Source organism: Talpa occidentalis, unplaced genomic scaffold, assembly GCF_014898055.3.
Source record: "Talpa occidentalis isolate TD23 unplaced genomic scaffold, MPIMG_talOcc4v2.1 talOcc4.14, whole genome shotgun sequence".
In the NCBI taxonomy this organism is placed as follows: domain Eukaryota; kingdom Metazoa; phylum Chordata; class Mammalia; order Eulipotyphla; family Talpidae; genus Talpa; species Talpa occidentalis.
Genome location: NW_023601433.1, coordinates 12,853,768 through 12,880,414, shown reverse-complemented (window position 1 = coordinate 12,880,414; position 26,647 = coordinate 12,853,768). Strand labels below are relative to the sequence as shown.

The 26,647-nt window shown below is 35.6% G+C and overlaps 1 protein-coding gene across 15 annotated transcripts in view; it reads right to left on the bottom strand.

Moving 5' to 3' along the window:
• TJP1 (tight junction protein 1) overlaps positions 1 to 26,647 on the bottom strand; it is a 205,941-nt gene that overhangs the window by 20,477 nt on the left and 158,817 nt on the right. For 14 of the 15 annotated variants that reach the window (XM_054694775.1, XM_054694778.1, XM_054694776.1 and 11 more), the window contains 10 exons: positions 14,199 to 14,338; positions 13,295 to 13,400; positions 10,246 to 10,396; positions 7,249 to 7,357; positions 6,806 to 7,025; positions 6,351 to 6,535; positions 6,153 to 6,248; positions 2,609 to 2,691; positions 1,775 to 1,985; positions 1,408 to 1,508 (listed from right to left, as the gene is read on the bottom strand). In XM_054694775.1, coding sequence (XP_054550750.1) covers positions 1,408 to 1,508; positions 1,775 to 1,985; positions 2,609 to 2,691; positions 6,153 to 6,248; positions 6,351 to 6,535; positions 6,806 to 7,025; positions 7,249 to 7,357; positions 10,246 to 10,396; positions 13,295 to 13,400; positions 14,199 to 14,338 — 1,402 coding nt within the window. The remainder of the gene's footprint in view (positions 1 to 1,407; positions 1,509 to 1,774; positions 1,986 to 2,608; positions 2,692 to 6,152; positions 6,249 to 6,350; positions 6,536 to 6,805; positions 7,026 to 7,248; positions 7,358 to 10,245; positions 10,397 to 13,294; positions 13,401 to 14,198; positions 14,339 to 26,647) is intronic. The other variant, XM_054694779.1, reaches the window with a different exon arrangement.

Here is a 26,647-nt window from a genome sequence, read left to right as displayed (position 1 = left end):
TTAAGATTTGTGCATCAAAAAAATTCTCTTGAATAGGTAGGTATATATACTTTTGTGCATTTATAAACTAATTCCATTTCAAGAATGACAACTGCAAGCTCTTAACTTTCTACCTGACAGAGGTTGCTAACAGAATAATGGTGAACAAAAGATTAGTGTGGAGGGAACTGCAATCCTTTTATCAGAAGCCGCAAGAGTAAAAATCAGTAATAGTGTATTACTGTAAAGTGGTGTAGTGGGGTTTTCAACCTTGATTTGTCTACCAAGTGTCCCAGCTGATATGTCAGTTATTCAAAGTGGTCTAATGATCTCGTATGCATAGTTCATCACCCAAAATGGTACTTGAAAAAACCATGGTTCTGATGCAATATTGTAGGTGGGAATAGCAGACACTCCACTGAATGTAAGCTTTTTAACATCTCTTCTTGTAGAGGCTGTGTGTCTGCTGGGTAAGGGGCAAGCTGGTCCTATGCATGCAGCATGCACTGCCAGTGTCCGTAGCCATAGCCAGGCAGAGGAAAGTAGGGGCCATGCAGGGGCAAAACACAACAGAAAGCCAAGCCAACAAGGAAATGTAAAAAACAAAATTAAAAAACAGATACTCTCAATCTTCCCTAACAATCACAATGTACTGATCTGAAGATGAATGACATAAACAGCAAGTTTTTTCAGCTGTAAAACTTTGAAAAAATTAAGTAGCCCAACAAAACGAACAAGTCTTTCTCATCAAAGATAACTGTGAAACTAAAAAGATGACAACAAAATGTAGTTATCTTAAACTCTCCCACTTACATGTATTTTAAAATCAAAATTCAAAGCCAAAAAGGATGTATTGCTTTGTCCAACATTTCCCGGTATATTAACAGGTGCTGAGTAAAAAAAAAAAAAGAATCTGGGGAAATGCTTAAACAAAGGAGTAAAGTAAGTTCTTACTTTAGGGCTCCTGGGAGCCTTTCATATGTGGGCAGATACCCTGCTGCTCCTCAGGGGGTCTGTGGTGTATTTCCCAGGCCCCCAGATTGCCTTTTTCCTCAGAGCAAGTCCTAAATCTCATGAGCTGAGAACAGCACTTTGGAAAATACTCATCTAGCCCACATACCACCCCTCATTTTCAGAAAAGGAAACCAGAGCCAGGTTCAGAGTCATTTCCTTAGTCAGAAGCAGTCAGAACCCTGCCCTTTTAATCATAATCTGAGAATCCTCTGAGAATCATCACTAAAATGGTCATTCAACAGGTGAGGAAATTTCAGAATCTTACTACTAAAAACTTTTCAAAATATTGACATACAAATTACAAAAACCTAATAAGTAAGCTTTCCCAAAATTAACATGCTGATTCAATTAGGAAACAGCAACTCAACGATACCTCTGCTTAGTATAATTTATTAATAATAAGAAATTTCTTACCTTTCCCTCAGAAACCCATACCAACTGGTTTTGTTGTTGCTGAATTGCTTCTTTCAATGCACCATACCAACCATCATTCATCGAATTTAAGTTAATTGTAGCTGAAAATAAATTAACAATATTGCTTTATGATTAGAATAGCTACCAAAAGTCAGAATCCACTGAACCCTGTTTTGCGCTCAATGGTCATGATGTTTGAGGACACAGATCTTTAAAATATATTTTGGAACTGTGTATTTTCTTTCAATCAAACAAAGAAAGCTTTCTGGATAAAGCTTCCATAAGTTTTAGCATTTGAACACAACATTTTTGCCTACATACTGTAACTGAGACATTCAAGCTGAAAAAAGGCCTTTATTATACTCACTTGTAAAAAGATGATGATTATTTTTTCGAAGTTTATGAGACCGCTCATATAATTTCCTGGCACTTTTCCGCGATTCTGGACATAACCTCATTCTCATTGTCTTCACACCTTGCTTAGAATCAGGGTTAAGGAATACCACAATTGGATACCACTGGGCATAATTCAGACGATCAACCGCATTCGGTGTTACATCTAATAAAGCATGCTTGTCCTGGAGAGAGACACACAAAATAAACAAGGATACAGATACAGTTAATTAAGAAATACACCTTCAGAAAAATGTCACAGCCTAGACTACACTCCATTGGTAACAGACTTTTAATTGTGCTCCAAAATTTCTCAGGAGCACATCAGAAAAATTTGTAATCAGAAGTTATTCAATATAATTTCTAGACTACTTAAAAAAAATCCTCTTAAATCAGTTCACTTTAAGACTGCCCCGATGTATGCAAGCTGACAATATTAAGTGTGTTGTTAAAATGAAAATGGATGTAACAATTTAACATTTCTGACATGACTTACAGAGTAAAAACACATTCTCTCTCTATATAAATATGAAAGTACAACTTGAATTATCCTGACGCAATACTCCATTAATATATCTGAACACTGTATGCTTTTTTGTGATAATGAATGATTGATCATCTTTTGATGCATGTACTTCTATTTTCCTGGAAGTGATCATGCTTTTCAGTAAAGGTTTAATTTTCTTATTGTATATAGCAGCAATTTTAGAAAAACTATCTTCCACTTTCAAATTAGCCTAACTCTGTCCCACTCAAAAACACGACATTCATAGTTTATAACAAAAAGGGCCAATTTTTAATAACTTACTTGATCTATTATTTGCTTTATTGTATGAAGGCGAATAATGCCAGAGCTACGTTGATCTGTTCCAGCATCTCGTGGTTCACTTTCTATTCATGAAATCAGAACAAAAACAAAACACCAAATTTTGTTAGTTAGATTAGAGTGTTTCTCACGATCAGGGAACTACTGACATATTGGGCTCCACAGCACCTAGCTGTGGGGGCTGTCCTGTGCACTATTGTTTTCGTGGCACTTCTAACATCCACTCATTAGATGGTAGTAACAATGACTCCCCATGCCCTCTTGCCTTTGTTGGGACAAACCAAAATGGCTAAGAACCACTGTGTTAGATCAATGCTGCCCCCAACAATGCCAGGATTAGGAGAAGGCAAGTAAGGCATTTACCTCAGGTGAAAAAAGAAGCCCTTAAGGGCCTCCCCAGTGGCACAGCGGTTGAGCGCTGGGTTGCGAAGCTGCCCGCAGCCTCTGCAGCGCTGGTTCGATTCCCGGCTGCTCCCCAGCCACCGGAGGAGGGTCCCACATGGCGTGCAGACCTCTCCTGCCGCCCGCTGCTCCCCTCAGCAGTGTATCTCATCACTCTGCCTGTTCTGTTCCCCGCTCTGGCTCTGGTGAATTCTCTCACCCTCCCACACTTCTGCCTGTACCCAGTGCTTGTATAGATAAATAAATAAATCTTTAAAAAAAAAAAACAAATTGACTTCAAAAAAAAGAAAAAGAAAAAAGAAGCCCTTAGTAAGTAATCAAGTAACATTTTGATGCAGTATGTTCAAAAATTCAAAATTAAAAAGCAACAATAAACATACCAATTTTTAAATAGAATCAGTAAATGGAACTTAAGTAAATTTTTATTTAGTCAAGAGACATTTTCAAGTATGGCAATGCTCTCAATTGAAAATGAGATAAGAAAAAGATTTTAAAAAAAGGGCCTCCCCTGGTGGCGCAGCAGTTGAGTGCTGGGTTGCGAGGCTGCAGTGCCAGTTCGATCCCCAGCCACCAGCGAGGCTCCCAACAACAACAACAAAAAAAAACAGATTTAAAAAATAATATTATGAGCTTGCTTCCATTAAAGCCTGGAAAGTAAAATTTTAAGTTCGTATTTGATATGAACAAAATGTTTAAATTCAAAATAGTGTGTTTTAATATGCGTATTTTCCAAAAATTTTCCAACTACCACAATGATCTGGAAAAAAACTAGCCATTAAAAAAAAATGTATAAAGGGATGCATGTTTTTTCTTTGTCCAAGGCTCCAATAAAGTTTGACATGGCTCTATTTCCAAACCTTTTTCATGTTGTGACAGCTAGGGAAAATGGTATTATTTGTATGGCACACTGAGATAAGCCGAGGAGGCCTCTCCTGCACTAAGCCCTACCCAGCCAGTCACTGAATGCTACTGGGGTCAATACCCTGAAGGTCCATAACCCACCAGCAGTAATACTATGGCAGACTCTATGAGGTGTTGTGTGTTAGAGACAAAAACATAAGTAGAAGGGAAACCAAGGAATAGAGAATGCCACTCATTTGTAATGTAAGACAAGCTGTGCTTTCGTACTGGCAACCTGTCCCTCCCTGCCAGTATAAATGTGCCAACTGCAGCTTGGGCCAATTTCTTAAGAATCTCAGAGGTCCAATTTATATGAAGTTGTTCACTAAAAAAGCATGACAGTATTTCTGACTATTGCCACAAGGGAAGCCTCAAAGGAAAGACAGAAGCTCTGGTGTTTCAAATCAGACAAAGGCAGAGATTTGGAAAGACAGAAGCAGCGCTGAGGGACAGCGTAAACGATTTGAGAAAATAAGGCTATCATGAGACAAAGCTCCATAAGCAAGGCGAGCAGAATGAACAGAGAATTAAGGAGATCAACTGGGAGTTTTGGTTGGAGAAAATAATACCAATTCCTTAACTCAAAAGACTCATTAGAGTCAAAAGGGGTACAAAAACTAAGCTATCTGAATCCCTAAGAGTCTGGCTGCAGAAAAAACCCAACCAACTAAATCAGTAAAGTGCTATTCATAATTTTAAAAAAAACCATCAGTTTGGTTAGGAGTTGGGTCACCACCAATTTCTTCAGACAAAATGCTATCAACAAAGACCAAAAAAAGCCTATTTCTGAAAAAAAAAAAAAACAACAAACCGAGTGGGGAAACAGAAATAAACATTTCCTAATTTGCTTAAATTGTAAAATGAATTTTACAGTTAATTTTATTTGTCTGCAAATGTTTTGAGTCAGAAATAAGTATCCTCTTTCAGCTTCACCAGAAATCAAATGAAAAGTAATACAATAATAAGGCAATGTTCTGATTCTTCAAATTTTGCACTTGTGTAGTTAAAAAATGTATTTAATAAGGGTCTCATATAGAGCCTGTGAGAACAACAAAGGCACGACTCTCCAGAAAGTAATAATTACACGTAGTAACAATCAGAAAATGTTCATGTCCTACAGTTCATTTCTTCTTAGCTTTGGAATCTTTATATAAGGAAATCATCATAAATACGGAAAACATTATATTCCAGAGAATTTTAAATCCTTGGGGAAGCAAGGCAGAGCATAAACAAGCAAATGAAACAGGATAGATTTCTGCATCCTTTCTAAAGGTGAAGACACATTTGAAACACATTTCAAATAATACAAGGCTTATCAAACCAAAAACTGCAGAATAGGAAACAAAATGAAAACTATCTAAATAAGAAGGAAAATGGGGTATAAACTTTTCCAAACAGTATAAACAAACTTTGCAGAAGTATGATTAACAAAGGGTGAGACAGTGGAAGAAAAATACTAAAGGGTAAAATTTAGGGTGGCAATGATATATATCAAAATTTTATAACTTTTCCACATAGAGAATGTTTTTGTACGTAAGAAAAAAAAATTTAAGTTTTTACGTATAACTTAAGCCAAAGTGGTCACAGCTAAATCTGTATATTCAAACTACCTAAACCAATGAAAGAATTTGCAGGCAAAATCTCTTAAGCATTTAAAGTACAGCATCCTCAGTTGTTCATATTTATTATTAACTAAATGCCTGCAATAATAAATGACAGCTGATAACTGAATCATACTTTTACTACCCTTTTAACATACTTGAGTATTTGTGTGCTTAATGACTTAAAGCACTGGATTGGAGCCAGAAAGGGTTGGGTTTGAAGCCTTGGTGTCATCAGGAAAGCCAGGGAAGCTGGGACTGAAGGGATTGGGGATAATCCCAGTGATAACCATTCTGAGCTCAGCTTTCTCGACAGTAACATGGATATTCTAATACTTACCTCACGGCGACGGTTCGGAATTAAACAAGATAATGGGCTAAGCAGTTTCAGAGTTCAGAGTTCATAAATGGCAATTTCTCTTGTTATTAAAGGGAAATGGCGTTTACAAGGACATAATCTCTCAGGTTTCCCTCCAAGTTAAATAAATGAAGCAAAGTGCAAGTTTTCATGTACATCAAGTATTATTTCTATTACATGAGTGAATCACACCCCTCTTTTAGAGGAGTAAGCAGTAAGAAACACCCTCATTTTCATCTTACAAACCAGTATCAAGGCTACTTACTTGCAATTTGATAAATATCTGGTTCTTCTCTTGCCAGTTTTTCTCTGGCAACATCTGCTATTGGTCCAAAGATGGTTACAGGCCTCAGAAATCCAGCTAGGGAGAAATGCAAATGAAAAGTACCAAAGTTTATACATTTTCTGTCTTAAGTATGTTCGTATTAAAGGGTATTGAAGGTAAGTCTATGAAATAAACTACCTTCTCGAAGAACAACTCTTTCATACGCTGGAAACTTTGTTTGAACTGGCTGAGCTGACAAATCCTCTCTGCTCTTTCGAAGGTTTCTCTTGGAACTGCGAAGACCACGGAATCTCCAGAAGTCAGCACGGTCTCCTCCTGCTGTTTTTGGAAGTGTGTACTGTACACTGGCTAACTGTTCAGCTCTGGACAAGATAAAAATAAAGGTATTAACACAAAATGGTAAAAAGACCCACAGTAAAATGAAATGTGAAAACACTGGCTAGAACTTTAGATGCAGTTTAAGCATTAATGTTTAAGCTAAAATAAAGAAGTTTGTACCACTAAACCGGTTACAGACATAGTCGACACAATGAAAACTAATTCCTTAAAATTACCAAAATTTCCTGGTGGGATTGAAATCTTCTATCATCATTTACTAATATGTTCTATGAGAAGTATCCAAAAAGTCATACCTGTTCTTATTAGGGATGATACCTCGTTCTACCTCCTTATGATTTTTGCCAATTCGAATAGCAAGCCAAGAGCCAAGCTTTCCATTGTACAAGGTATCCACAACACGGAATACTTCTCCTTTGTTAAAACTAAGGCCATAGGGAGATTCCTTTTCATATTCAAAATGGGTTCTAATATAGAAGGAATCGCCTACATCTGATTCTACGATGCGACGATAAACTAAAAGGAATCAAGACAAAAAAACATTATTGATATTGGGATAAAAAAATTCACCTGCAAAGAATATATTTTATGTTAAGATGCTGTTGATAAATATTAATAACAAAAACAATAGTATCCAACAGATACTAAATCCTCATGGTATGCCAGGTACCATCTTAAGTATTCTGTTTCACATACATCCCCTTTATGATATATTTTCTCCATTTAGACAGTATCTCACCATCCTTTTTCTTTTGAGCCAAGATGGTCACTTCTTCTCCTTTAGGAAGGTCAAGTAAGAAAAGAACAGCCTCTTCTCTTATGATATTTGTGAAGTCTACATTGTTTACCTGTTAAAATACATTTCACAAATTACTCTTGGCATATTTTAAGATTATAAAAATAACAGTCTACAGAAGAAACAAATATTCTCAGAGTTCACCTAATGGAAAATATTCCATTTTTAAAAGGGAAAAATTTACTTTACCTTGAAGAAATATACTCATATTTAAAAACAGCAGAAAAAAATGAGTAAGGTACAAATCCATTTAAAGAATAGTAATATAACCTGACATTAAAGGTTATCATTGCAAATTCTAACAAATTTAGATTGGAAAAAAAAAACTTCTAATTTCAATTTCATTGTATCATTTCTGACTTTAAAACTATAAATTCTGTGAATATACAATAGAGCCCTATTTTACCTAGTCTCTGAAAAAAGAAACCAAAAGGAAATAGAATTAAAAACAATAGCATGCATCATGGCATCTGTTAAGATACAGGCTCAATGTCTGCCAAGTCAATACTCATTTGTACTAGAAATTCCTAAGGGTCAAAATGGAAGTTATCAACATGTCGTCAGTGATTGTTTGCAGGATTATAGGTAGATTTTTCTCTTTTCATTTTTCCAATTTTTTTAACATTAATAAAAAACAGTATGTACCACTCTTATGATACACAATAAAAATAAACTGAAATATATTTAAAATGATGTCTGTTCAGATTACTTCTAACAGGCTATGAGGTGGTAAGAGACTAGGTCTGTTTGATTTCCTTAGTATAGTGGATGTTATTCCATAGGATCCAGCAATTCCACTCCTAGGTATTTACCCAAAGGACACAGAAACATCAATTCCAAAGAACACCTGCACCCCTATGTTTATAGCAGCACTGTTTACAATAGCTAAGCTTTGGAAACAGCCCAAATGCCCAAAAATAGATGACTGGATCAAGAAGATGTGGTACATATACACCATGGAATATTACTCAGCATTCAAAAAAGATAAACACATGCAATTTGCAGCAACATGGATGGCGCTGGATGGGATCATGCTCAGCGAAATAAGCCAGAAAGAAAAAGAAAAATACCGGATGGTCTCACTTATAGCAGGAATCTAGAAAACGTAAATAAGGGACCAGGAAAATGAGTAACTATAAGAAAGTGAAAATCAAAATCAACAAAAAACTATGAACCAGAGACACTTTATGGGGGGTGGGGGGCAGAAGGGGAGGGACTGGGGTCAAAATGGGGGGGTTGCAATTGTATGGGGAATATAAAAATAAAATTTATTATTTAAAAATAAATAAAAAAACCTAATTGAATTGCAAAAAAAAATGTATTTAAGGATAATGTAAATACAGTCACAATATAATATAATCACAATGCAATGTCACATGGAAATCAGTGAGTTAGAAATGAAGAGTGCAGTGAGAGACAAGCAGGGACCTGCTGACATCACCCAAGTTTTGTTGAAAAGTCATAAGGAGGGCCTCCCCAGTGGCGCAGCGGTTGAGCGCTGGGTTGTGAAGCTGCCCGCAGCCTCTGCGGCACCAGTTTGATCCCCGGCTGCTCCCCGGCCTCCGGAGGAGGGTCCCGCATGGTGCGCAGACCTCTCCTGCCGCCCACTGCTCCCCTCAGCAGTGTACTTCGGTCCTTCTGCCTGCTCTGCTCCCCACACTGGCTCTGATGAATTCTCTCACCCTCCTGCGCTTCTGACTGTACCCAGTGCATGTATAAACAAACAAACAAACAAACAAACAAATAAAACATGCCTCTATAAAAAAAAAAAAAAAAAAGAAAAGTCATAAGGAAAACAGGGAGAGAATTTTAAAAATTAGAGACATACAAGAACTGCTAGGACAATGAAGACCGTCAAAACACATCTAAGAAATAAAGGAAAATGAGGGCGGAGGATGACGTGTGGGCAATGACAACATACAAAACTTCAGATTCAGTGGTGGTCAAAGAAACCACACCATACCGTAAGGCGTTACAATAGCAATGACTGAAGAGCAGGGAAGGGACACAACTAGGCCTTACATAAGAGCAATAGGAGGGTAATAAGAAGATAAATGAAGAGCCAGAGGAGAGAGAAAGAGAAACACACAACTGAAACAGCACGAATTTGAAGACGGAACCCAGGACATGTGCAGGATGTAGCCTGAATGCAGAAGAGATTAGAATAGAGGCATAAACAACTTGAAGTGGAGAGGTAGAGGAAACTGAGGAACTTGGATCTGATATATTTGATCTTCTAATTAAAATGACAGTTTATCTGCTGGGAGGATTGGGTATTTTAAAAAGAGTTAAAGATGATGCTATGTTACTAGGCAATACTGCTTACGGAAAAGAAAGAAACAACAGCAACAACAAATCACTAGAGAAATAGATCCCACTGGTAAACTGCATCTAAGCTGGGTTTCCTGACTTTTATAACTGGTTCTGTCTCTTGTGGGCCATGAAATTTCAGAGCCAGGGCAGATGATACAACTGCCTGAGTCACCTATCACCTGGGTTCATGAAAAAGGGCCCAATGGCTATGTGGAATGCTGTGAAGACTATTCCCAGGGAAAGGAATACCTGATGTTGGTCTGCTGACAAGTTGTGGCCCAAGGCAGAGTCACATCAGTCAAATCAGTCAAGCTGATTTCTGGATAGTACAGAGATCTAAGATATTTTTCTGGGTAGATTTTATGAATACAAGTGATTAAAAATAAAACCAAAGGTTTATACCCCACAGTAACAAACATAATAGCAGTAAGCCAGAACAAATGCAGGAATGGGAAGTGACAAGTCCAGCACAACTAAGACATGATGGAGTCTTAATCACAATGTTTAACTGAGTACGGAGACTGACAAAGATTATAATCTAATTTTAAAAGTGGGTTTGTTGTGCCTGATACCTTTCTCTAGAGATCTAATACTTTCAAACCTGGATAAGTCGATACATTAACATACCCTGAGAATTTGATCCCCTTCTTCCAAACCTTCTTTGGCTGCAGGGCTATCTTCTAGAACGCCAGCTACAAATATTCCAACATCATTTCCACCAGCAAGCCGCAAACCAACACTGTCTCCTTTTTTGAATTTTACCAATTTCATGCTAGGCCTGTTAAAATAAATATTTCATTTGAAAAGTTACAGAAAACTGGTAACAATGAAAACCACATTCACAGTGAAATAAAGGAACATCATCTCTGAAATTTCTCCATCACTAATTCAAAGAAAAAATTTAGCACAAGAACTCCAAATCAGATTTAGCAGCACTTTATTTCTGAGTAACAAAGTTTTGATATATCCAAATTTTATATGCAAACACTGCTCTACATACTAATTTATAAAATTATATTAAAAAACAGTTTTCTAACTCTGTCTTAGCAACACTATGTATACTATATATTATGTAGCATACTATATATAGTACACATACTGTATACTATATACACATACTATATATAGTATGTATACTATATAAACAGTATGTATACTATACATATACTATATATGTATAATGTGTATATACTATACTATACACAGTATATATACTATATATACACAGAATATACAGTATATATACTATATATACATTATACATGTACTATATATACATTATCTATACTCTATATATGCACTGTATACACATACTATACATGCACTATATAGTACTATACATGCACTATATAGTATACATTATACTATATATACACATGCTATAGATAGTATACATGTAAGTATTACATAATATGTGTGTATCTATATATGTAGTGCATTCCCAATGGCTAAAAATCTTGCATTCCCCTCCCCCCAAATTCATACTACACTGCCTCTATTCAATACCTGAGAATCACTCTTTTATAAAGGGAGAAATTAAAGTATAAATTGCCAAATTTTCCTAACACCATGTAGTAAAAATCAAGTTCTAAGGACTGTAACTGAAGTCTGCAGCAGATGCACTTTCAGTAGTTATCACTTTTCTGCAGTTCCCCCCTTTGCATTTTAAATAAAAATCATCATCACTCAGTCTTTCTGTATCAGACCCATATTTTGCCTGTTTCTTGCTAGAGAGAGAGAATGAGAAGGAAATAATGCATGTACACCATTCTGGTATCAGCACAGCGTCAAAACCTTCTTATAACACTCCTAAAACAAAACACTGAGGGATGACTTGAAAGAACGGCTAATCAGAAACTGATTTTAATTATAAATTACCCTTTAGGGTAATTAATTACGAGTAACATATATAAATTACCCTATTAGGCTTTTGTAACCATCCCACATTCCTAGCCAAGAAGATACAGCAATTCTTTTACCTATCCTGACATGAAGTACAGGAGAAAAAAATCCCTTTCCACTTAACTTGCTAAATAAAAATGAACAAATTAGAAACTAAATGGAAACTTACTAAAAAACACAAATGAGTTGAGGAGAGAGAGATGTCTAGTACTTTCAAATCAACTAAAGACTGCATTACCTTTTAAAACTTAAAAGGTTTTTACTGCATTGGATCCAGTTTCCTCTTCTGGAATTCACACTGGCTGACATAAACCTAAGAGCCTGTAGGGTAGCTGAGGTCATTCACTGGGTTGGTAACATCCTGAAACCTTTCACCATTGATCATAAAGGGTATGAGTCCTTTGGTTGTGTTGGTATCCTACTTTTCTTTTCGAAAGATATATTTATTTATACTAGAACCCTGCAGATGTGTGGGAGGGTGAGAGGATTCACCAGAGGCTGAGTGGGGAACAGAACAGGCAGACGGATGAAACACACTGCTGAGGGGAGCAGCAGGCAAGACAGGAGAGGTCTGCTGCACCATGTGGGTTTCTCTTCAGCCGGCTGGGATTGAACCTGCGCTGAGAAGGCTGCGGACAGCTTCACAGTGCGTCGCTCAACTGCCTGCGCCAGCAGGGAGGCCCGGTATCCTACTTTTCCAGCTGAGTGAGAAATCTCATAAACTCCTCCCCAAACCAATTGTACAGAGAGTTCTTTCAAACATTTCTTTAGATCCTCAAGATTCCAGGTCTCTGAACTCATAGCCCTGGGCAATTTAGCGTGCCTCACAAGGTAAAATAGTTGATTGCAGTTTGCATCCTTTGGTAAAAGCTGTCTTTTTAAAGCCACAATTTGAGAATAGCTTCAGATCCAATCTCATTAAGTGTCATATGAGTTTTTATACTTTGTTGCATCTCTACAGCATTAACTACTTGCAATTGCAGGCAGCAGACTACTACTGCTTCAAATTGATTCACTTCATTTGACTGAATAACCAAATCATTCCTGATTCAGCTACAAATCCTGGCCATACCCTTAGTCCTTTTTGATATACTTTCTTCATGGCTCTCCCATGGAAAGGTTTAAGTTGCCTTAAACCTTTGATGATTTGATGATCCTGATGCCTCAAAATCTGGTTATGAAATTTATATCTCAATCCCATCAAGCATAAAATATAAGGTAATAAAAGAGATGGCATATCAAAAACTTACTTTTAAGTCACTAACTAATCTAGAACAACAGGTTCTCAACCAGAAATGTTCATGTCCCTAGGAAACATTTCCGCAGATATATTTGGATTTTCGGTTGTTACAACTGGAGGTGTGAGTGAGGGGAGTGTGCTGAGAACAGCCAGTAGCCTGGGATACTGCTAAACATGCCAAAACAAATGTTAAAAATGTCAATAGTACTGATATTGAGAAAAATTGATCTTAAAAAAAAAAGAGGATATGGGGCCTCCCTGTTGGCGCAAGGGGTTAAGATGCAACCTATGAAGCTCGCCGCAGCCACTGCAGCATGAGTTAGATCTCCGGCCAGGGGAGCTGCCCACATGGTGCAGCAGACCTCTCCTGTCTCACCCGCTGCTCCCCTCAGCAGTGTATTTCAGTCGAGCTGCCTGTTCTGTTCCCTGCCCTGTCTCTGGTGAATCCTCTCACTCCCTGTACCTCTGGCCTATACCCCAGTTCTTGTATGTATAAATAAATCTTTAAAATAAAATAAAATAAAATTGCATTACCGAAGAATCCCATCTTCATGAGTTGAATTAGGTAAGACACCATCAGAAGGACTGACAGGTAAATCCACGTCTGGCTGTCCAACTTGAGCAAAGAGAGGCTTTACTTCTAAGACAAATAAAAGTTAAATTGTGCAGGAATCACTTTATAAAAAAAGTGGAATAAAAATGTAAGTAACCATTGAGATAACCAAACAATAAAAAGTCTGCAAAATAATTATATAAGATTTATGACAAAAGAATGTAAATTCAGATATCTTTGTAATAAATACTCTTGTTACGGAGTCACCTATATTTTCCAGTTTTAGCTGGTAAGGTTTGAAAAATTTATCTTTTAGGAAAGAAGAACACAAGAATATAAGAAGAGAGAATCCCTGTATTTCTTGGTTAATACTGTCAAAACGGCCTTTTTTCTGCACTGTGATAACAATTATTTTTTAAATTCCACACTCCTGCCACTAAACAAGTAAAGAGGACTTGATACAGAACAGAGAGACATCAGAACAAAATCTTCACTTTCAAACAATCTTGCAAATTCTTATGTCTGGTTTCATACAGAGCTCATATGGAGCTCTACAAGGTATACTTTATATATGAAAATACTTTCAATAGGCAAAGTAACTTAAAAAAATTTTCTTAAACCAATGCGGTATGTCTCTTCAAATAAGCAGTACTGGAGAACAACTTTACTCATTGCAAATAGGTGTTAGTAATTTCTATCTATAAAATTTAGAAAATAATTCACAAAAGGCTACCTTCTACCTACCCATAAGAACAATGCTGGAAGTCAAATACAGAAAAATTCACACATAGAAAGTAATAAAAGCATTTAAAAAATTGCAAATTCTAACAATTACTTTAGTCTAATTGTACATATCTTCTGAACCTAGCACTTTGCTAAGTTTACCTGGAAGAGTGGGTGCTTGTTTTTCATTTCTTTCAACTGTAACTTCTTCTACTGTTTTAGGTATATGATCATCTGTATGCTTTACAGGGGTTGACACAGCTCCAGGTTTAGAAATTTTCTCTTCCTCTCTGCTCCGGAGACTATACATTAGTAAAATTTAAAATAATAAACAAAAAGATATTGTGAAAATCATTTTTAAGAGAAAGGCAAGCAATCATTGAGACAACTTCAAACAACAAAGGACTTACTCTAACAGATTATCAAAATACTATAAAAACCTAGTAATTAAAATTTAGAGTGATTAATTGCCACAGAAACTGACAAATGGATCAATGTAATAAAACACAAAATAGAGAAATATACCCCCAGTAGCAAAGTTTAATGTGCAAATGGCAGCCTAAAGTTATTGAAAAAGAACACAATCAGAAAAATTAAATCTCTATGTGTACCAATGATAAAAAATAAACTGATCTTTAGATGTAATAAAGTTCTAAATATAAAATATTTTTTAAAAATTTACATCTATGTTTCCTTCTATGTATTTTATGGTTTCAGGTCTTATGTCTAGTTCTTTAATCCATTTTGAGTTGATTTTTGTATATGGTGTGAGGTAGTGGTCAAGCTTCATTCTTTTGCATGTAGCAACCCAGTTTTCCCAGCACCATTTATTGAACAAACTTTCTTTGCTCCAATGCATAGTCTTTGCTCCTTTGTCAAAGATTAGTTGACCATAAATCTGTGGGTTTATTTCTGGATGAATGGGGGGATTGCAATTGTATGGGGAATATAAAAATAAAATTTATTAATTAAAAAAAAATAAATAAAAATAAAAAAAAAATAAAAAATAAAAAAATAAAAATTTACATCACTGAACACAGAAAAGACCTTTTAAAGTAATACTCATTGTAGAGACATCACAATATATCAACAAGAATAACTACATAAAAAGTTAAAAGACATGTAAATAATTGGCAAAATATATGAATTGGGTTGAATCAAATTAAACAGGGCTTTTTTAGTTGAAATAGCTAAAATCAGAAATTTCATAGAATTTAAACATAGTAAGAGTTCAATATTAAGACTATTAATATAACAACATATGAGAATTTGATTTAGATTGTGTAAGGAACTAGAAATCAGTTTAAAAGATGTGACACATGAGAAAAATTACTTGGAATAGTTAATTCACTAAAAAAGAAAGATTAAAAAAAAAAAAAAAGACAATAAAAATGAAAACACAGGGCCTCCCTGGTGGCACAAGGGTTAAGTTAAGACACAACATATGAAGCTGTCCGCAGCCTCTGCAGCACGAGTTTGATCCCAGCCGGCCAGGTGACAACCCACATGGTGCAGCAGACATCTCCTGGCTCACCTGCTGCTCCCCTCAGCAGTGTACTTTGGTCATTCTGCCTGCTCTGTTCCCTGCTCTGCCTCTGGTGAATCCTCTCAACTCCCCCACACCTCTGGCCTGTGCCCCAGCTCTTGTGTGCATAAATAAATAAATCTTTAAAAAAAAAAGTGAAAACACATTCAACTGGACTACAAGCTAGGAAAAATATTGGAAGAGTTAAAAATAACCTTATCACTTATGAAAACTACTTTTATTCTAGAAAAAATGCATATATATTCAAGAAGACACTGGTAAGATTATGTTTTTTTTTTTTTTTTTTTTTTTAATAGAGGCATGCTTTATTTATTTGTTTGCTGGTTTGTTTGTTTGTTTTGTTTATACATGCACTGGGTACAGTCAGAAGCGCGGGAGGGTGAGAGAATTCACCAGAGCCAGAGCGGGGAGCAGAGCAGGCAGAAGGACCGAAGTACACTGCTGAGGGGAGCAGCGGGCGGCAGGAGAGGTCTGCACGCCATGTGGGACCCTCCTCCGGTGGCCGGGGAGCAGCCAGGGATCGAACCAGCGCCACAGAGGCCGCGGGCAGCTTCGCAACCCAGCGCTCAACCGCTGCGCCACCGGGGAGGCCCAGACACTGGTAAGATTATGATAGCAGTTCTAATAGCAACAATTAAAAATGTCCTTCGACAGTTTCCCCAGAAAACTAAAATTATGAAAGATATATATGTATTTAATTGGGCCAAAAAATACCTCAAAACGATGATTAAGATCTACTATCTATAAAAATATCAAATAGAGAAGATTTTACGGTGGAGCACTTAATATCTGAGGAATTAATTTGCATTTTCAATCATCTTAGACCGTAGAAAAATAGAGAAGCTAATGCAATTTAAAAAAAAAAAAAAAAAAAAAAAAAGCTTTTTAGGGCCTCCACGGTGGCGCAGCGGTTGAGCGCTGGGTTGCAAAGCTGCCCGCAGCCTCTGCAGCACCGGTTCGATCCCCGGCTGCTCCCCGGCCACCAGAGGAGTGTCCCACATGGCGCGCAGACCTCTCCTGCCGCCCGCTGCTCCCCTCAGCAGTGTGCTTCCGTCCTTCTGCCTGCTCTGCTCCCTGCTCTGGCTCTGGTGAATTCTATCACCCTCCCACACTTCTGACTGTACCCAGTGCCTGTATAAATAAATCTTTAAAAAAAAAAAAAGCTTTTTATTGGGGGAAACCCCAAATAAACATAAGTAATACCAATAATATCATTAAAGTCCCATGTAGCCTCTTAAAATTTTTTCAAATTCTGTTCATTGATAATTCAATCTGAGGCTAACAGAACTATAAAACCCAAACCTTGCCAATGACAATACAAAGAGAGAAAACAATAGATATTTTGAATTATGAATGGCAGAAACACATTTAAATAAAGTACTAGGCTAAAGGAATGTTGCAATGTGTTAAGAGATCATTATACAAAGGTCACAAAAGCCGGGTTATTTCAAAAGTGCAAGGCTAGTTAAATATTAGAAATCGATCAATATAATTATTACATCCCAAAATTATAGAAAAAATGTTAGTATTGGTTAAACAGATATGTGAAAAAACCCAACACCTGTTACTAATAATTAAAACCTAAGTAGGGCAGATGCAGACAATCCAATTAATATATGAGATTATTATCTAAAACTGACACACAGACCACATTAAATAGTGAAATGATGAATGTATTTACACTAAAATCCCGTAATAGCACAGCGATACCTGCCAACACTACTGCTATTCATCACTAATTTGAAGGTGGCAAAATTATGAAGCAATGGTCTTGAAATGTTGGGGGGAAGAAAAAAAATCAATGAATGTAAAATAATAATGAAAAATTATTTGTATTAAGAATTTTAATTACATTAAAAAATCAGATTTTCTCAGTATTCTCAACAATTAGATGTAAATAAAAAATATGTTAGCAACAATAGTATTAAAAAATTATAAAATTAAATCAAGTCTGAACAATCTTATATTAGGAGAGATCACTCTAAGTAATATAGAAACTGAGAAGTCACAAAGATGAAAAATTTTTACTAGATCAAAAATGCTTAACAGAACAAGAAAATTTATTAGTTATGAAGACATATTTACAACAGTTACCAAAAGAGCTACTACTAACTGATGAGCATCTAACATCGTGTTGCAAAAGAACAGAAATGATCTTGGTAATTTATTGAGGGGGAAAACCAATGATCAATAATCTCATGAAAAGAGACTCAACTCTACAGTGGTAGGCAGGAAAACTGTGATTTAAAATAGTAACCCTGGAAAAAGAACCTAAGGAAACAGAGATAAGCAAACTACCTTAGGAAGAATTCAAGCTAATGGATATAAAGTTGTTTACCTATCTCAGGATAAAAATGAACTAGGAAATTTAAAAAAGATCAAAACAGAAGTTAGAGAGCTGAGGGATACAACAGCAGAACTAAAAATACAACAGAGAGATCTGACAGCAGACTGGAGAAAGAAGGAGTGAGTAAGCAAGCTGGAAGACAAAGCAACAGAACTCACCCAAAGAGCAGATAAAATGAACAAGGAATTCAAAAGAAGAAAGATTTAAAAAAAGATACCCTGGAGACCTCTGTGACAGCATAAAGAGGAGTAATATTTGCACCTTCACATATCCCAGGAGAAAGGGCCAGAAAAAATGTTTGAGGAAATAATCACTGAAAACATCCTTAATCCTGAAAAGGAAGCCGACTTACTGATCTAAGAGAGTTCCAAATAACAGGAAAACAAAGAGAGGCATATTAAGATACATAGTTAAAATGAAAATAATCAAAGAGAGAATTTTAAAAGCAGCAAGACTAAAATAGTAGCATATATAAGGGATGCCCTATCAGCAAATTTTTCAACAGAAACCTTGTATGCCACAAGAGTGGCATGACATATTCAACGTACTGAAATGGGAAAAAATATTAAACTGAGAATGCTATACCCAGCTAGGCTGTTCATTTAGATTTGAAAGAGATGAAGAGCTTTCCAGACAAGCAAAAGTTAAAGAACAATAATGTATAAGACTGTACTTTATCAGAATTCCTTATTTATCATCTGGTGGTTGCAAGATGGTAATTCCTTTGTTTATCTTCCCTTGAGGTTTGATGTTTTTATTCAGTGCCAATGTCTAGGTTCCTCTTTCATCTTCCTGTTTTCACTGTAGATTTTTATGTTGTGGTTACTATGCAGCTCAGGTATTTTTTTTTTCCCCAGATTTATTTATTTATTTATATAAGCACTGGGTACAGTCAGAAGCGCAGGAGGGTGAGAGAATTCACCAGAGCCAGAGAGGGGAGCAGAACAGGCACAGTGGCGAAGTACACTGCGGGGAGCAGTGGGCGCGGCAGGAGAGGTCTGAGCGCCATGTGGGACCCTCACCAGCAGCCAGGGATTGAAACAGCTCTGCAGAGGCTGCGGGCAGCTTTGCAGCCCAGCACTCAACCCCTGCGCCACCGGGGAGGCCCCTATGCAGCTCAGGTATTAATATCTGATGTCTATATACTGAGTTGATAGCTACTTTCTTACTACACTCCGTTCCCCCCCATTTTATATTTTACACATCCTTATGTTACATAATTCCCATAACTTTTTGTAACTTTACCTAATTTTACTACTCTTATCTTTTGATCTTCACTCTGCTTTATAGGAGTCAAGTCCACTACCTTTACTATGAATATATCTTTCATATCTTTTTCTATGTTTTCTTGCTTTATTTAGTGTCTCTTTTTTTCTATTTAGAGGAATTTCTTAGGCATTTCTGGCAATGCCAGTTTTAACAGTGATGAGTTCCTAAACTTTAGTTTTTGGGATTCAAGAGATGTGGGAATAGGGCTGAGGCAGTTTGTGAAATTTGACCAAAAATATACTTGTTCTCAAGATGCAAACATTGCTTACCATAACTGAACATAAAAAGAGTTGAATGTAGAGACATAAAATAACAATTGAAAAAAGTGTCAAGAAGCACAAACTGCAGAATATATACTTTGTGACACTTCTGAGATATTTAAAAAATTTCTCTTGCTATAGCTACACAAACACGCACGTTCAAGCCTACACGCAGAAAGACCTACCTAGATGGACAGAACAAAACCGGCAATAATGGTTCATATTAGAGGGAGAAGCAGACAAAATAGCTGAAATCTTAGATTTACCTCTACTATTTCAATTTTTTGACAGAAATTTACAAAATCAAGATTGAAATACTTAACAGTACTTCAGAGATTAAAATGAAATTAAGTCTACTTTAAGCAAAACAATTGGTTTCATTATTATGTATTACTAGCAGTAGCTTGTCAGGAAAAAGTTACTTCCCCTGTTATCCCCCTAAAAGAATAAAATATAAGGACTGTTCATAGTTTTCATTTTTGTATCCATTTTAACTATCCTGTGGGGATGTATTCTAGTTTTAAATTATATATATCTTAAATAAGCTGCATGTAAGTAAAATGTCTTTTTGAAAGAAAAAAAGCCAAAGTATATTCAAGCCAGAATGAACTACTTTTAAATCACAAAAGGTCAAAATTTTTAGCAACATACAAATCTCACAGTCTAAGTATAAATAAATTCAGTTTTATTCCTCCATTGCTTTAGGTGCCCAGTAAGTAGAGCAGTACAAAGTTAAGTTCTCACTGCATTCTTTGAATTAAGAAATATTATTATAGGGGCCTCCCTGGTGGTGCAAGGGGTTAAGCGTCAGCACTATGAAGCTATCTGCAACTACTGCAGCACAAGTTCGATCCCCGGCCAGGGAGGTGACCCACAAGGCACAGCAGACCTGTACTGCCTTGCCCTCTGCAACTCTCAGCAGTGTATTTCAGTCATTCCGTCTGTTCTGCTCCCCCACTCTGTCTTTGGTGAACCCCCCACACCCTCTGCACCCCAGCTCTTATATGCATAAATAAATCTTAAAAAAGAACTATTATAAAAACCTACTTTAAGAGATTATAAAGAACTACATAATTTTAGTATTCTATACATTTAAGTTGCTCTGCCACTACCAGACTTTACTTACTTATAACCACCATCTCAGTAACCCAGAATCAATTATATTTTAAATCAAAGGTCCTTTCCAACTGTAATCATTAGATTGCCATTTGTTGTAAAATAACACTCTCGCACTGTAAGTTTTATTCATAGGTCTAATTTTTGTGCTCCATTGCCTATTACCTTTTTTCCTTGTACTACATCTATTAAGACTTTAAATTTCAGACAGATAGACTTTCTATAAATTCAGTTGTAGGTCTTCCTTTAAATTTTTTATACAATAAATATTTGGGAAAATCATGGCTTTTTTTTAGTGTATTTCTATTATCTACCAAGAGATGGAAGCGTTTTTCAAGATCTAGAGCAGTGCTGTTAACGCTTGAAGCAAGTCACACTTTAAACATTCTAAAATCCATATTAAATGAGGTAAATCTATTAATCTATTAATATTTATTTAACCAAGATAGCCCAAGTATTATTTTATTACATAACAAATACTGATGTAGTTCACATTCTTTTTTAGTATACTCAGTCATCAAAAATCCAACATGTAATTCATACTTATAATATATCTCAATAAGGACTGGCTACATTTCAAATGCACAATAGCTTTCCCAAGCACCTTAGAGGGCAAATTTCCTGTAAGCTCACCTGACAACACACCATAGCAAATTATCTGCCATTTAGTGTGTAATAGTTGTGCCTGTTCCAACAAGGCTGGCTCTCAGCCCTGGGTGGGTAGGGAAGCCTCTTCATTTGGCACTTCGTCTCAGCACCAGAGGGAGTAACTGATTCTTACAACTGATTCTTAACATTCTTTAAAGACCCTTTGCTTTTAACTAATCTTTTGTTACTCTAATCCTATTATATTTTATTTTTTTACATTAAAACTTCCTCTGTTCACAGACACTGTGCTTTCCATCTAACTGTACCTTGACTGATAAGACACACCAGGTTACCCATTATGGAGATTTCTTTCATACTTTGAGCAAACAAACACCTTCTAATAGTTTGTGCCTTGTTTAAAAAAAAAAAAATCTTAATAAAGGAAGTGAGGCTGAATATTCACTGTAGTAAAACAACCTTTTACATAGCCTACTCCATGTTACATATTGACTCATCCTACAAAAGCTGATTTACGCTTTCTTTTCAGAAACTCCCTGCATAAAGGTAGGCAGTACCTATATAGTTCATATTGAAAACAAAAGGTACTGATCCCTTTAAAGATTATTGTATTATCACAGACACAATAACAGTAAAAGTATGCTTAGAAACTATCTTAACCACATAGGAAGAATTCAGCAAAGAGGGCTCTAATATATAACAAAAAAATAAGTGAAGGCACACTCAAGTCTGACTACTCAGAATATCAAAACCATTGTTACTCCTCTAAAATTTCATAGATAAGTGATTCATATACATGTATAGTAGCTCCTTGACAGCAATTTTTAAAATTAATTCAAAAATTAATTCTCTATGGCACATAGAGAATTCTAAGAATGAGAAAGGCAGAGAGATGCAAAGATTCAAGGCTAATACTTGGGTACAGAAAAGCTGCCCAGTAAATGTGCTGAGAAGGCAGGAAGAATAATTATCTATACCTAAATTTTGCATATTTGCAAACTAATTTATCACAGTATAAATTCGTCCTTTGCATGTTGCAATCTATTTTCCAGAAACATGTTTGTATGTGTGTGCGTGTGAGTGTATCTTTTCGGGAAAAAATCTGAGTTCATTTCTTATTTTCATAAGTGTTTTTCAGGCTATAAATGCAGATAACATGTTTTTATGAAGTTTATTCTATATAGTTTCTCACCTGACATTTTTGTTTACTATGATGATTAATTTAGTCTATTTGAATTAGAAAGAAAGAAATCTGCTGTTTAAAAAATAAAATTTTTGTAGAAAGGGATGATTTTTAACAAGAAACAACTGAGGAAAGACCAAGGAGTACCTTTTTTTCAATTAGAGGATGGCATCATTAAGCCTTCATACATATATATATCTCTCACAAGTAAGTCAATCAATGTTGACAGAGTAATACAGCCCTTTCATTGTATGGTATGTCTGGCTGATTTTGAAGTAAGAGACCAATGTTGTCTATATTATTAATTTTTTATTAGATTCTCCCAGTGGCAATAGAGGATTATACTACATTATTTAAATTTTCCACACATTTCCTTCTTTCATATGCTAGAACAGTCTGTCTGTAACTCATATTTTATGTTGTGTCTGTGTAAGAGAATAATTCTCAGCTGATGACACAAATAACTTTTTTTGAAAGTAATGGATATAAAGTAGATTTAAGCCTACCTTTCTGCCATTAGATCCTCAGACCAGACTTTTAATTAGGTAACCTAAAATTCTCACAATTGAAAATAATAATTGACTCTATTAAAATAACCTAAGTTCAAAATAGATCATTAATATTCCACTCACTTTGAAATGCTAGCAAAGAATCAGCCAAAAAGAAAATAAACGGCAACTTAAATAAGCAATTTTTTCAACTTTCACATTCTTTCTAGCCAACCAGAAAAACACGTTTTAGAACACCAAATCACTCTTTCCCTTTGCTCTTGAGATTCAGTCACACTGGTGGTCATGACCTTCAGGTTGTGTTTCCATCTCAGAAGAGTACAGGCTAAGCCCTAGTCTGTAATGATCTTCATCTGGCTGGCTTTGTTGCTCATTTCAAGGTGAGGTGGGCCTTCAGTCTTCTTCCCTGAGCAGGCTGTCTAACCTCGTCCCTCACAGCCTCATTCACCCTGCCCTCTTTAGAGTACTCTTCACTAATGGAAATGCCTCTTTTTTATGTCTTACTCACTTAGTATAAGCCCACTTGATATAAGCAAGGTTTTGCCTATTCAGGGCATAATTTATAATCACAAACTTAACACACCGGTGGCTTTCAAATAACTATTTGTTAATGGAAGAGTTAACAGGATAATGTGAAACTATCTGGTAAAAAAATATTGTAACCTGCACTGTATACATTGGGCTGCCCGCTCATCACTCACACCAGCTTTAGAAGTTCAAGACACACATTAGCCATGGGAAAGAAGTCATCAAATGATTGATTACTTTCATTGAGATACTCATTGAGTCATAACTTTTTTACCTGGCCCTATCTTTTGCAGGTAAAGGACTAGTGGGGGAGGGAGAGTGCAAACAAAGATGAAGGATTTCATAGCATACCTAAAAAAGAAAATGTAAAGTATCTATACCAAGTTAAGATTATCAATAACCACCTATTACACCGGAGGTAACAGGTATAACCACCTATTATACTGGAGTCTTAGACAAGACTAAAACCAAAAATCAGAAAGCAAAATTTGAAATTCACCAGTCAGAAGATAGTAACGTCTCCACATTTTGAAATAGGTAAAAAGAGTAATGTCCAACCAGTAAACATGAATGTGTCAACAAAAATTTTTAGAGTATTTGCAAAGTTATATATATGTATGTTCCACAGAAATAAAATATAGTGAACAGAAACTATACATATTAGGATAAGAGAATATTTACAGCCCTCACATATGTGTATATATGTATGTGTATATGGATATATATGTTCACATATACATGGAAGATGACAGAAAAAGATGCAAAAATAAACCTAGACTTTCATTCAATAGTCATGACTTCTCTAATGTATTTTAGCAGATACATAATAAATATGATTTTAAATTGCTACAATACTTGACTTTAGGCATTATCTCATTTGTAGAACTCAGTTTTACTTTCATGTAATTGCTGCATCATAAGCCGCATCAATAGAGACACATGACAGAAGTTAATTTCACAAAGCTTCAATCTTTAAAAATACTTCCTTCAAGTACTTCAGGAGAAACTGTTTTTATAAAAAACAGGTATGCTAAATATAATCAGACTGTTTTCTATTTGTTAAAATATAGAAAACAGTTCAGGCCTCAGACAAACTTACGTCCATTTAGGAATGATTGACTTTTTAGTAATGTAAGATATAAATCTGTACAATCCAAATTTTCCACAATTCAATCTATGCCAATTAGTCTTGAGTTTTTACTATAACAGAATTTTTTTCTGTAATGCACCAGTTTATTATACATGTTTCTGTTTCTCTGGGGGAAAAGTCTTAAAATGGGTCTGTTAATTGAAGTGTAAATACTATGGAGAGTACAATATAACCAAACAAAGGCATAGAACATACCCTGCAATGCAAATTCTCTAGCTTTGCAGGGACTACAGTGAAATATGTGAAAGAATCTTTTCACTAACAGCTACTTGGGAAAGTCACTAGGAAGCACTGCCATGAACTGTAGACTCTCTTAGCATCTCTAGGTCCAACAGTGCAAGCATTGGCCCAGAACAAACTCTTAAATAATATCAAGTAAAATACAAAACATACTAGCAACAAGCATAATTCTTTCCATACATATAAATTTAAAAACAAAAATATTTTAAAGTTCCAGACTAGAGAATGGTAACATTTTTTTATAAATGGCTCAGTGGGCCATATACTTTATGTTGCAATTTCTCATTCATATAATTGTTCCAATAAAACTTTATTTACAAAACCAGACAGCAGATCAGATTTTGATCCACAATCTGTTTTAGATAGCCATGAGGGTTCATTGGTCATCTAATTCTAATGAAGAAATAAGGTTCTTCATTATAGAGCTTATTTATATGTGTTGTTCTTAGGACTCTGTCTATATAACGTTTGCTCTCTCAGAAAACAGTATCACACAGAAGTAGGTCATGACAACAATGAAATGCTTTGTAGATTTTTGGCTTCTGAAGATGAAGCAGCAATTAACCTTCTACTTTCTTCCTTTCTCTATAGCAGTAAGGCAAAAGATGTGAATCAAGATCAAGAGGTTTAATCCTGGCCACAACCTCTTGTCAACTATAACCCTGGACTTCTACCTTACAAATGGTTAAACATGAACAGAGGTGAAAGCACATCTGGAAAACTCTAACTCACCATAGATACTACTGCTGTTGCTACTGCTGCGAGTACTACTATATACGACTATTGTTTCTGCTGCTGAGGTTACCTCTAAACACCATCATAATGACAACGGCTAACATTTATGACAGGTATTATAATAACTAATTTAGTTCTCATAACAACTTTGTAATGTATGCTAATGCCACCTTCTATGCAGCAAATGAGAAAATGAAAGCACAATGAAATTTCAGGGCCATACAAGTAACCCATGGCAGACTGTGATTCAAATCCAGGAAGAATGGACCTGAAGCCCAAATAAATCACTATATTCTAATACCTCTGACAAGAAGATGACATTCTCAGCAGATACATGAGTATGCTACAAATATACAAAAATATTCAGAAAGTTGGAAGAGAACAGGGATGGTGTTTTACTATGTTCTCTTTACACAATAAACTTTTTATTAGAGATCGAGTTATCTTTTGTATATTCTTTAAACAATGGAATTTAAATAACATCTGTAAAACAAAGACATTTGTCAAACAAAATTAAGTAAGCGACTATATGGCTGTCCAATCTTTAACACTAGGTTCTCACTCTTACATTTAAACTTTTTCTCAAAATGTAGGGCACTCTTTAAATTAAAATCCTACAGATATCTGGATTTTTAACATTAATTTTAAGGGAAAATGAAACCTACAAGCAACTGGTAATATTTTACATCTTGTCTAAGAGTAAGGTTACTGAAATTTTCAATTAAATACTTAGCACATAAACTGGGAAACAATCTCAAGACTACTGGTATGCTGTAGCTGAAATACCATCATTTTTTTAGTACATACAACATGTTCTAGAAACCAGAAGTTTCAAAATCTGGCAGAAAACAAAGAGAAAAAAACTGGAGCTTAAAAAGTAAATAAATATATCCTGTTCCCATCTCAGATAAATTGAAAACACTGCTCAGGAGTCTGTCTTTTTAAATGGTCCCATTTAATTGATGTAACCCATGAGAATACTTGAGGTTCCCATGAGAAGTAAAAACATCGAAATATAATATGAAGACAATTATTAATTTTTTTTTAAAGATCTCTTCAACTTTAAGTAAAACTTATAAATGCCGTTTATATTAGGAAACATACATCTAAATGAAAAAAAGT